This window comes from Crotalus tigris, unplaced genomic scaffold (assembly GCF_016545835.1).
Source record: "Crotalus tigris isolate CLP2741 ecotype Arizona unplaced genomic scaffold, ASM1654583v1 scf7180000017890.1996003, whole genome shotgun sequence".
Taxonomy (NCBI): Eukaryota; Metazoa; Chordata; class Lepidosauria; order Squamata; family Viperidae; genus Crotalus; species Crotalus tigris.
Window position 1 is genome coordinate 1570524 of NW_024096707.1, and position 13347 is coordinate 1583870.

Consider the following 13347-nt stretch of genomic DNA (forward strand, 5'->3'; position numbering starts at 1 on the left):
TCTACTTTTCCAAACTCATGGGGAATATAAACCATTTGTGGGAAGAAGAATGAAGATGTAAGGGAAACAATAGTAAATGTCCCCTGGCTTAGGCTTGCCCATAATTATATAAATACATGCAAAAGTTTTAAGTTAATTTATTATCATCCAGAAAACTAAGGTAAAATTGTTTCTAGTTAAATGGTCAATAGATAGATGATAAACTTCAGGGGGTCAACTGCAAGCTCTTCGGACCCCTGAGATCAATCAGGTAACAACTTCCATATATCACCCCATTCTCCTGTTCAGTGCAGGGTGAGCCATTTCACTGCAAATCATAGCTGTAGTCATCACAGTTTCTTTTGGTTGGAAATATTTTCCACTTTTCTCACTTTAAAGCAGGTAATAGCCTATTGTTAAATCAAACTTTGCTTTTATTCATCTGTACGAACAGTACTTTTGTGAACAGGATCTCTACATCTGAATAATATTGTCACACTTTATATTTCTATTATGGCAACAAATTGCATGTGGATAATTAATAAAATAATAAATATATATTTTCCCTTTCAATCTGATACTGGAGTGTGCTGACTGGGTCTTCTTCACATTCCATTGATCAAGCATTTTCATCTTGCTGGATCCAAGAATCAGATCTTCTCTGCTGTGGCACCTACCCTCTGGAATGGTCTCCCTCCTTCCCGATCTAGATGGTTTCACAACTGGAACCAGAATTTCTGATTCTAAGCAAAGCAGTTGCTTTGATTTTATAGTTTTGCCAATTGTTAAATGAATCACTATAATTGTTGAATGAATCACATAGTCATTAAATGAATCCGACTTCTCATTGACTTTGCTTATCAAAAGCTGGCTGTGAAGGTAGCAAATGACGATCACATGACCCTAAAACGCTGCAACTATTGTAAATACACACCAGTTGCCAAGTACCTGAATATTGATCACATTATCCTGTGGATACTACAATGATCCTAAGTGAAAGGACCAACCAAAAGTCAATTTTATCAGTGCCACTGTAACTTTGAGTGGTCGCTAAACAAATTGTAAATCAAGAACCACCTGTATTTTCTCAAACTCTGGGGCAGGGTAAAGTTTGAGTCCCTGATAAACAGGTTTCATAGGTTTATATGTTATCTTTGAGACACTCATATCTTTTTTTGTCTTTTTTTTAACTTAAACTGCCCAGAAATGTAGGACGTCAGTAGCCTATAAAGTGCATGTATGTGTAAATAAATAAATGCAAATAATGTCTGCCTTACAAAAACTATGTAAAGTAAGGATAAGAGTCATAAACTGGATTGAAGTGCGTGAAAAATAGTCAAAGAATACATGCAATTATACTTTTATAATATGTAGGAGAGTAAACTATTAGCTATAGAGCTAATAAGAATTATATTTTTTAAACAAACTATCATACACAACCATATCTCTTCTAATGTTCCCTCTAAGTTTTGATGTCTGTGTGCTCAACAAATATATTTTGTGCAATATTTTGGAAGCAGAATTTTAATCTGTATGCTGTGAGATGAGTGTATGGTAACAAATATAATGCAATTATTATATACACTTTATAGATTTTTAAATTTTTATTTGAATTGAAAATAATTTTACAACATCAAGCTAACAAAATACATTATTATATGCTAAACTTTTATACAGCCAATTTTGTGGTCTTGCGTGAAAAAGCGCAGAGAGAAAGGTTAACATCATAGTTTTCCCCTATGATATTTAGCATCTGCTCATGCAGAATAAACTCTATCCAGATCTAGTAATCCTCCATTATGTTAAAAACTCTTAACCCACATCACCAGGTCCAAATGATCTAGTTATAAATAAATTGTAATTTGATTTTTAGAGTATTCATTAAGTTGAAGCAATGCTCACAGGGAACGCTAGATTCCTCAAAATATTACCTGTGGCAAATCTTGAAACTATTCTATCTGCTGTGCAAATATCACCAAATCAGATAATTTGAGACAAATTTCCTTTTGATCTTTTTTACTTATTGCAAACTTTATGCAATAGTCAATCTGACTGGCTACAGTATATCTTCAGTAAGAATGTCTTTGCATTTTGAACATAGAATATTGATCTGTTCAGTTCCAAAACTTGTATCACATTATGTTATTGCTGCATTCAACTCCTGAACTTCATTCTCTGGTAACACATCTGCAAATGGGTATGCAGAGTATTTTGAAAGTAACTATGAAATTAATATCCACTTTTTTTTTCTTGAGAGCTCATATCTATAAGACTTTTAATCAAGGTTGTCCCTTTTGATCTTGTTCTATTTACTACATGGAAGAAAAAAGATGATATATTTTTGAAACAGCAATAGTAATAAAACTAGCTCCAAGAAAACAGTTCTGTCATGAATCTTCCTGCCTGCTTCCAATCTGACTAGCAGCACTTCAAGCCAATCAGCAGTTCAAGCCAATAATGTTTTCAGTTCCACCTAAATTTAGAAGGACCCAAGAGCCACAAAAACTATTGATAAAAAGAATGTACCCAAATATAAGGAGCATTGGAAAGGAGTTCTAATCACATAAGGGAGAAAGCTGAACTAGATAAATTTCTTCTACAATGCAAGCGAGATTTCTGCATGTGAAGATACAAATCATTGGTGATATTTTTAGGTTCATTTTTGAATTAAATTAAAATTACTACCATTGTGTAATATTTTATCTCTTGTGAACACTATGTGGATATTGGGTTCATTATCTGTATCTATGTGCCCATGCACAAAGCTTGAATGGAACATTGCCCTTCCTCCTGGAAAGACTAGAGATGTGGAATAAAAACTTACAGAGAGAATATAATATGTATGACTACTAAATACTGAACAAACTTATATAAGAATAAAATTATCAATAAAACAGAGTCACAGATCATACACTTCATGATCAGAACTATATATTATATATAGATTTCCTAATGCCATAATATATTGCACAAGTATACATTTTTTAGTTAATAACTTTCTACCTGTTTTATCAAATGAAGGGAAAACATCAGCTTTTAAGTAAGTATGACAATTTAATCTTGGGGTTTTTTTTGCTAACAGTAAACTTTGCACTGTTTTTAAATGTTTGAAAATAAATCAAGCATTACCTAGAGTATTCTACAGATACTGCTATTGGAATGTTGTTGGAATGATATGAGCAATTTAAATTTCTTTTGACTAAGTTCCCAGAACTAATTATTTCGGATTGGCATCTAAATATACAGAGGGCACCAATCAAAGAATTAGTAGTCGATAATTGACTACTTTAAGACTATTCACTGTATTTCCTTCATGATACACCTAAGAAATTTTAAAATGGTACAGAGATTTTCAATGAAACATTATCAAAATACTAACCTGAAGGATGTCACTGAATTCAGTATAATGCAAGTACAGATAAAGCTGTGCATTTAGAATGTCTTATCACTAACCATATCATGTTTTCCAATAAAATGAAAACCGGAACAAGAAAAATGATAAATCTATATGCCAAGCAGTATTAGAAATTGTCAATTATCCATTTGTTTAATAAATTAATACAGAAATCTAAAATTATGGGAAATCAAAATTTGTGTTATAATGTGTATATGTAACTCTACAATCTCTTTTTACACATTCTACACAGGGGAACTATAACCTCCCCTTTTCTAATCTTGTCTAAAAGCTGCTATGAAATTATAAATATGTGACATTATATTTAATTTAATTTTACTCCCCAGTCTTGTCCATCTTGGGGAGTACAATTCCTAAATCACCAAAGTATGGATCTTAGAATGAAAAAGTTTGCATGCTTCTTTTCTACAAAGAATAATAAAAGTAGGCCTCAATTTACCACTACAATTGAGCCCAAAATTTCTTTTACTAAGCAAGACAGTTGTTAAATGAATTTTGCCCCATTTTATGAACTTTCTTGCCACAATTGTTAAGGAAATCACTGCAGTTGTTTAGTAACACAACTGTTAAATGAATCTGGCTTCGCCATTGACTTTTCTTGTCAGAAGGTTGCAAAAGGTGATCACATGACACTAGAACATTGCAAACCATAAATACATGCCAGTTGCCAAGTGTCTGAATTTTGATCACATGGGGTTGTTGCAATAGTTGTGTGAAAAATGAACATAACTTATTTTTTTAGAGCTATTGTAACTTCAAAAGGTCACTAAGTGAACTGTTGTAAGTCAAGGACATATATGTACTGATTTAATTTTTTTTAAAATGACAAGAATTCCGTAGCAGTGTCATCTATTTATCTATCAATCTAGAAAATTCCTAAGAAATTACTATCCCACCAAATTTAAGTTCTGCAGCACAATTATAATTATTTGTGTGGTTTAGCATCCCAGCTGTTAAAACCTCTCAAATAAAGAGTTCATTTCCATAAATCTGCCTGGATCCCAAATAACATGCTAAGCTTTGGTTTCTCTAACAAGATATTGTTGCCAGAATCTACAACACTAAGCCATAAACCATGGCTTATAAACCATAATGATTGTGTTTCCATATATAACGATCTAATTTGACATTACCACAGAAAGTCTATCCCAAATTCTAATGATCTCCCTATATGCTGTAGTACTACTGTGGTACTACTATATATGTATATTAGACCATATCCACAGAACAATTAAATGCCTTCAAAAATCCTCCATATGAACAAACTAACATATTAAGTCATGTATGTTAATAATGGTTAAATAATTTAACCAGCAAAAATTCTTTAGTTAATGCAGTCAATCATACCAAATATCATTTTGATATTTTCCCCTTTGCCTAATACCATATGCCTTTCAAGGTTGCCTGTCACATTGCACACGTAGGCTTGACAAAAAAAGACCAATCTCCTGATACTTCATTCTTACCTCAACTTGTCTTGGCAAACGATTCAGACACATCCTGGCTAGATTAGAATCATTACTGCAGACAAGAATGAAGCTACAAACTGCTGGTCCATTGCAATGCAATGACATTAGGAACATCTATATTTCTGCAAGGATTTAAACTCAAGGATTTTTGTCTCATACTTTCAGATTAATGTAACTGATGCAGTGCTTGGTGGCCTTGAAGTCAGGCTGTTGTGACATGCTTATATAAAAGCCATTTTTAACCTGAGAACCATTGGTTTCTGTATCTTCAGCCTTAGTCGTTAAAACACCTTCTCATAATAAATGTAGTCATAATCTTAAGATTTTCCATTGGAGCCCTGTAGTTATCAACTGGGAGACAGATGAAGATAAAAGGCAAAGATTTTCAGTAGTATATGATCTGTTTTGGAAAGGAGTTCTTTACTCTTTGTCATCACAACATTCTTCCATCTGAATACTTGTCTGTCAGGTTTTAATGTCATAGTTGCTCAAATTAAGGCACTCATTTTATATATTCAGTGCTGTACTGGATTATTATTAATGCATTTGTTATTATTATTTCCCTTATAAACTGAGCCAAACTGAAATTCCCCTTTGGCCAAATTCAGATAAGAGGGATTAGAGTGAATTATGATTTGCTTGAGGTTAGATATAGAATATATGGTATAGAATTCTTCTGTACTGTTATATAAATTTCATACAACATAATATGGCACCATATCAAAATGCATAGTTGAAATAGGCAAGTAGACATTTGATAAGGATTCATGGAGGTCAACTAGCATAAAAAAATACTGACGTATATGCAAAGAAATATATTTGTTTCTTCTTTGGCCTAGGAAGTCTCCAAAGTCTGTTGAAGCTTACTCATATACAAAGAAGACTTCCTCTTCTATAACTTCTCTTCTGTTTAGGTCTAGTATATGCAAATGAAGTACTCAAATACTCCAGATGGTTTATATAAACTATATTATGAGTTCAGGATATGACATTTTGGCTGAAGTTATTTAGATTTCTATTATGATTAACAAACATATATGCAGACTTGTATGTTCATCACTTGAGTTACTCAAAGTAATAAAGGCAGGATAAAATATAATATAATAAATACATAATAAATAAAACATAACTGCTATCAAGTTGGCTATCTATAGAAAGAACTTTCCATTAGAAGTAGTACAAATTTAAACACTGCATCAGTTCTAATACTAAATTAGGCTGAGAAAAATGAGATAAGTCTAAAAGGAGGACATGCCTTGCTCCATTACCAAGGCCAAGATAGTCTGACTAGAACCTCTGTAGACATTAGACAACTACCTTGGGGACAAGAGCAATATAGCTATATTTGGAAGTTTAATGACCATAACAACATATAGGTTATGGTATCTGAACTTGTACTATATGAATAAGATCCCTGTTAGAAAGAGCAAGGATTCAACAGGAGGTAAAGTTTATTATCAGTTTATAAAAAATGACTTTCTTAGAAAATGAATTAAAAAGTCATAATATGAAAAATACTTCTCAGATTATGCAAATTTTCTAATTCAAGTGGTCACACTTCCAGTGTTTATATTTAAGAGTATTATTCAAAAGTATTTGGAATTGTTAAAGAAAAATATAGAAAACAAGTTTGGTTCAGCAATTTCAGGTCTTTTACTTTTGTTATGCATAGACTATGTCTATAAGAACAAATTACATAAAGCAACTTCCAGTTAGTCGGTAATATAAATAAGTTTTCCATTCTTATATATATTCTATAAAATATATATTTAATATTTTAGTACTTGAATATACAACTACAAATAGATATTCTACTAAAGAATACATCAAGCTACAATGTCGGAGAGATTCAAGCAAGAAAAAAAATGTATTAAATTTTCATTGAAACTTTTACACAATTTCTTCCATCTGAATGAAATTTATGACTTTCAAGACAAATTTGCTTAAGAACTTTCGTAAACACTGCATATAGTTATGGTTTGATTATAATTATATGGACTTACATTGTATCAAGATTATGGAATGAATTTAATTTGATTTGAAATACCAGGCACTTTTTATGGGTCTCTGGCAGTATTAAAATATTTTTATTAATATGCTGTGCATGCCAATCAAGAAAAGAATAGCACAGCAATTATATTTAGAGATTAAAATGGAAGATATTGAATATATACTTGTTAACACATAAAAAGGTATACTCTTTTAAATATGGAGGGAGTAAGAAAAAGAAGTTGAGGCATCAATTTACCATCAATAGAAGCAAAGATGAACATCATCTTTAAAATAATATTCTAGTCCATTTAACAATGATAGTTTTTAATCTGTGATGCAGCTAATAAATGTACTTTTGTAAGTATGTATGCCTTAAAACTAATGAAAGAAAATTAAAACACAAGATTAGCAATAGAAAAAGTACACATTAATGGCATCTTTATAGAAGGCATGAAGAACAAAAATTCAACTGCCTATTTGCAAGAAAGAATTAAGGGTTAACTTCTCCCAGTAATTTTGATCAGTAAACATTTGCAAGTCAAACAGGATTCTACTGCTGGGAAATCTCTAGTATCCAGAATCTATTATCTAGTCTTTTCGAGTGATGATGAATGTATAGCAGCTGAAGTTATTATTTATTTTAAAATATTATAATTAGAAGTAACAATAGATCAAAGGTTTTGCTCCTGAGCACAAGGTGAGATATTTTCAATCAAAAATCATGCTTAAAATACCTGGAGTAGCACATATCCTATACACCTTTTGTTTTCTACAAATCATGCATGCTGCAGACAAACATTTGTGCTAAACAACCTCAAATCTGGTTTTCTAGTATTAAGCACAAAGGAAAAATACTGACAACAAGCATGGTAAATAAATCCCTCCCTTGAGAATGAAAGCAGCAGACAGAAGAGGGCTGACATGCATGCAAGAGAAACCTCACACACCATTTTTTTTCTACCTGCACAAGTTGCCATTTGCTGCAGCCCTCAGAATCGTTTTTCCCAGCTGGTCTCAAAAGCAAAATATTCAGGCACTTCTCAAGGCATCTGTTGATAAGCTTTACTAGTATAATATTCCAATAAGAGTAATTTTAATAGAAAATGCATTTCCTTTCCTGCTCAGGTAAACATGTTTACAGATCCTGCCCAGAGACTGGGTGGTTCAGACTTGCATGTCACACACACATGTCGTCAGCAAGAAAAGCCCCCTTTTCTCTATCATTAACATTTTAAATAAGGTAACAGCAGAGCGGCTCTTTCCAAACTTACCTATAATATAGACTCATCTTGATATATGCACAGGTCTAAAACAGGAAAATAACTACACGCATACATATACACACACAGTTGTGCTATAAATAAACCCACCCACAACAAAGCAAGAAACTACTACTTCAGAATCAACACCAGGTCAACTTGCTAGTCGGTTAGAAGGCCGGTGTTTATATGAGCATTTCGCACGTTAAGATTCATAACCAATGGCGCCCTCCCGCCCAGGGAACGATAATTCCTTCTCCGGGATATCAAAACCCCATGCAAAACGTCATGATCTTGGACCAACCGCTAAAAACCTTCCTATCCATAACCGTATACAGGAAATGCCAGACGAACACAAAAAACTGCCAAGAAAGGTTACAAAACCTCCCGTTTGACATCCTCTGAAATCACCAGCTTTCCCGTTATTTTCTATAAGAATTAAGGGAGTGAATCCAACAATACAGAACTTTCGTGTGTTTATTTCCCCCTTTTCAACTCATTTTTAAAAAACAAAAACACAGACAAATGGGAGAAGTAAGCCTCATTCCTTATATAGGCTGTAACAGTTCATTGCGAAGAAGCGGGGGAAGAGAAAGGGGGGGGGCAGCGGCCAAATCGTTACCACCCATTATTATGATTATTATACAAACAGGTACCTAGAAATCCAAGAAGGGGAGAGAGAAACTTGGCTGATTCACGCTCCCTCCCTAACCCACAGCGAAGAGAGCTCCCCCCCCATCAGGATGATAAAGGAGAGAAGATATTAGGAAAAAGGAGAAAAGGGGGGAGGGGGAGTCTACTTCTACTAGTTCTGCCAAGATCTGGAGGTTGGCGGGGTGTAAGAGGAGAAACAATATGTTCAATGGCTACGGAGATAAATCAACATGCACTGCAGGCACTAAAAAAGGCGGAGGCGAAGTGGGGGGGGGGGAGAAGAGGGGAAAAAAAGCAGAAGAGGGAGGGGAGGAAAGTGAGAGCAAAGGAGGGGGTCCCTTTCAAAGCGATGTCAGGGGTGCGCATGTGGCGCGTTTCCCTTGCAAAGAAAAATAAAATCAAATCGATACACACTGCAGCAAGCAACAGTGCTTCCATCGCCTCCTCCTCCTCCTCCGTCGGGGCCAAAACACGCCACCCTCCCGGACACCAAGTCCCCATTACAGCCCTCCTTCTGCTTCGACGTTTCGTTTGAGTTTGCTAGTTACGCGCACTCCTTCCCACGTTCCGCTAAAAAGTGGTCAAAGCCCACCGAACCTCCCTATCCCCTCCCAAGCACCCCAAATGTGAGGGAAGGGGAGAGGGAGAGTAAGGGCAGAGCTAAAAGGGTTTTCCCCAAAGCACTGCGTCTCCCTCTGACTTTCCTGGCGTGAGAGGAAGAGGAAGAGACGGGATCGAGTCCCCTTCCTTCAACAGCCCTCGCCCAGAAAAGTTTGGGGAGCGGGACGACGTGGCCTCCCCCTTTCAGAGCCACCGGGACCCGCCTCAGGTCAGGTAATAAGTTTGCAAGTTGGGGCTGCGGAGGTCGCCGAGAGGCAAAGGAGCGGCCTCCGCCGCCCCTCGTGGGAGATCGAAGCACCCAGCACCCCTTCAGTTCTCCCCCGGAGAACGGAGAGCGAAAACGGGGCGAAGGGAGCCGGCGCGCTAGCGAAGCAGAGGAGGCAGGGGAGAGAAGGTGGCTGCGGACGGCGAGTAACGGTCCCCGGGCAGGAGAGAGGTATCGGGCAGTAGCCGGCTGAGCGAAGAAGCACCGCTAGGCGGAGAAGCAGCAGCCAGGCGGGGAGGGAGCGCAGAGCGGACGAGAGGCAGGCGGTCGGGCAGGCAGCAGGTAGCGGATCTAACGGTGCAGAGGGACCGGGCTTCCAGGGACGAGCTCCCGGGCAATTACTTTCTACTTCTCGCCTCCTTTCCTCTCTCTACCTTGTCTCCCAGTACACCCAAGCTCAGCCCGACCCGGCCCGGCGCCCTGAGCGGCCCCAGCCAAGCTCGGGCCGCTGCCCGGCGAAGCTGACTGACCGTTATTGCGCCTCGGGTTCGCCTGCTTCCTGCGCTTACACCTGGGGCCATCCGCCATGATCCTCTCGCTTGTGTCTAAATGCTCCAGTCACCTCCTCCCCCCTCCCCCTGCACTCCCCCCTCAGCCCCCGCCCGGACCTGGTTTACGACACTGGGTGGTTTGGTGTCAGTGTGTCTGTATGTGTGTGTGTATATGCGTGCGCGCGTGGTGCTTTTTTTTTACTTTTTTACATCACCTTCCTACACCTAGTGCTCGGCCGCCGGAACCTTGTTGCCAGGGGAGACGACCGCTTTACGGCAGCGCGTTTGAACCGGCAGGAGGGAAAAGTTTCTCTCAGCTAGTCAGTAGGCAGGTAGTGTTTATTGCGGGAGGGGGGACCCCTAAGGGAGCGGGGTGAGATCGAAGGGATACAGGAGAGTTTCCTTTCACAGGAGGGATGCCCAGGGGGAGGGGCGAGGAGCGGAGAGTCTCCTCAGGCGCACCAAGCCAGGCTCCGCGCGGGAATGGCCCGAGTGGAGTTGCCGCCGAGCAAGAGGGGCGTGTGTGTTGGGGGGGGGGGTGTCTCTAAGGCGGCAGACGACCACCCGAACTCCGTTAGCGAAGTTTTCCTTCTTTTTTCACTTTCTCTTTTTAATAAAACGTAGTTAACAGAGCATGAGGAAAAAGAATGCGGAAAAAGTTAAAGGGAGGCAAAAACAAAAAGAAACACATTCTAAAACAGCGCTCTTGCAAACGAGCAAGATTATAATGGCACGAACTACTGTATTCCAGAACTTGCAGCCTTCCTATACAAAGAGTGCATTACTTTTACCTCCCAAAAGAATCCCCCCCCCAAAATGCTAGCTAGTAAAAATGTATGGGATGAGTTACTAGTCCTCTTCCAAAAAAAGACCCTGAAGAAGAACATATATACACAACCTTTCACTTGTTTCTTTTGTCATGTTAACAACAAAGTGAAGTGGATTCTCATGTTTGAAATGGTGAAGGAAAGGGAAAGCAGCAGGTAAATAGAGTACACATCCCAGACACTTCTATATAATATTTAGCACATGGATTCAAGTGCATGAAAAATTATGCCATGACAAATACAAAGAAAGAGTTCTTATTTTTCTTGCAAAAGGTTATGGCATACATGGTGTCTTGAAAGGCCCATGGAATTGGGAACAAATGGACATTTGATTTATCATCCTTGAATAAATATAGAGGTTTAGGGCAATGAACACTATTCCATTTGCTGTACATTTGGGTGAAATGATATCCCATTTCTGATCCAAACATTCCACAGTGTATAAAATACTATTGATAATACTATCAATAAAAACATCAGGAATCAGTAAAATTAAAACATAATAGTCAGTCTCACCTGTAGTGCAATTTCAGTCAGTGCCCTGGTATATACTAACATAATTTTATATGATTGGTCAATTTCTTCATATATTTTTTGATAGTACATACACTTAGAAGAAAATATTGGGTTTTAATTCTGATTAATATGAATATTACAGATAGTCCTTGACTCACAACCATTCATTTAGTGACCCTTTGAAATTACAGCCACACTGAAAAAAGTGATTTATGACTGTTTTTCACATGATCGTTGTAGTATTGCCATGGTCATGTGATCAAAATTTGAATGTTTGACAACTGCTTCATATTTATGGAGTCATGTGATCACCTTTTATGACCTGACAAGCAAAGTCAATGGGGAAGCCAGATTCATTTAACAACCATGTTACTAATTTAACAACTGCAGTGATTTATTTAACAACTGTGGTAAAAAAGGTGATAAAATGGGGCAAAGGTCACTTAATAACTGTCTCACTTAGCAAGAGAAATTTTGGGCTCTATTGTCATAACTAGAACTAGCTGTAGTTGGACAAATTCTGCAACTATTATGAATATTGTAAAATATTATTACATCTATTTATAATGAACTTGTTTGTCAAGTTCATTATAAATAAGTCCATCCCAGAAATGAGTTCCTATAAATTAAAAGTGGTATAGGTTTTATGCAAATATACAAGTATTAAATATATATAAATTTGAAAGAATAAAACAATTTTAACTGCTTTTATTATTATTGTATTGTATTATTGTATTATAAGTTGCCCAAAGTCTATGGGAGCAGGGATCTATAATAAAATTAAATGACAATAGTACTAATTTATAATTACAATTTTATCGCAATTAAAGACATGACAGAATTAAACGATATAAAATTCACTGTAAATAAAAGAAATTTAAAAAGCCTGCTAAAATATCTGAAACTAAAGAAAGAAATGGCCAGCTTTAATCTCTTGAATGAGAAATGTTTGCAATCAGGAAAATATACTGGAAAGATCTTATACCAATTTCTTGCTGGTAAAAGATATAAAAATTCTCTGGAATGGATCCCAAACTATGGATAGATTAATACAGGAAGTAGAATGTCAGATATTGTAGGTAAAAGTGGAATGGTTTGCTTTTTCAAGCTATTTTTCAGGATTAATGTTAAGATGTACACACACACATACACACATACACACAAATCCATTCTAATGACCATTTTAGCTGAAATTTTCAAATAGTCTTCAAAATCAATCATATATTTACAGATAATATAAATTGTAACTTGTTTTAGTTATGGGTCAATATAAAATCAGTCTTCAGAAAGTGACACAAGTGCTACATTGCTTAAAGCTGGACAAAGATGCTCTTGACCAAAGTTGCATGATTCACTAGGAAAGATGTCAACACAATCCAAGCTGTGAACCTGGTCCTATGTAAGAGTACAACCCTATGAAGAACAGATTGCTATTTCAATCCTGGACTATCTAATCCAGAAACTATACTTTCATTTTATGATTTGAGTCACATTCAACCTATTACTGCCCTATTTTTAAGGCTTTAAGACAACTAGTTTGAACCTGTATGAAGTTACTTGTCATGTTTCTTTATTTTCAGTGACCAATATGATGCAAAATAATATTGAATATGATAATGATCTTAATATTAAACTGTTAAATCCCTATTAATGAAAAATACCCTTTTTTGACAGTGAGAGTCATTCGGCCCAAGAAAAGGAAAGAAAAGAAAATGAAGAACGTTTTTGGAGATTACCAAAATCTTGGAATTAAAAAAAAAAGCCAGCATAGTTCAGAGACTTTCCAAACACTAATGTATAAGTAAGTATATCTTTAACAGCAGAGATGGCCATTGCTTTCATGCTTGAGTTATATTGAA

The 13347-nt window shown here is 36.5% G+C and overlaps 1 protein-coding gene across 5 annotated transcripts in view; it reads right to left on the reverse strand.

Moving 5' to 3' along the window:
• Nucleotides 1–10224, reverse strand: part of ZEB1 (zinc finger E-box binding homeobox 1) — a 107110-nt gene extending 96886 nt beyond the window's left edge. For 2 of the 5 annotated variants that reach the window (XM_039344101.1, XM_039344100.1), the window contains exon 1: nt 10125–10224. In XM_039344101.1, coding sequence (XP_039200035.1) covers nt 10125–10182 — 58 coding nt within the window. In that variant the 5' untranslated portion in view covers nt 10183–10224. Of the gene's footprint in view, nt 1–7816; nt 8083–10124 lie in introns of those variants that run through there. The other 3 variants (XM_039344104.1, XM_039344103.1, XM_039344102.1) reach the window with 2 other exon arrangements.
• Nucleotides 10225–13347: the final 3123 nt, after the last annotated feature.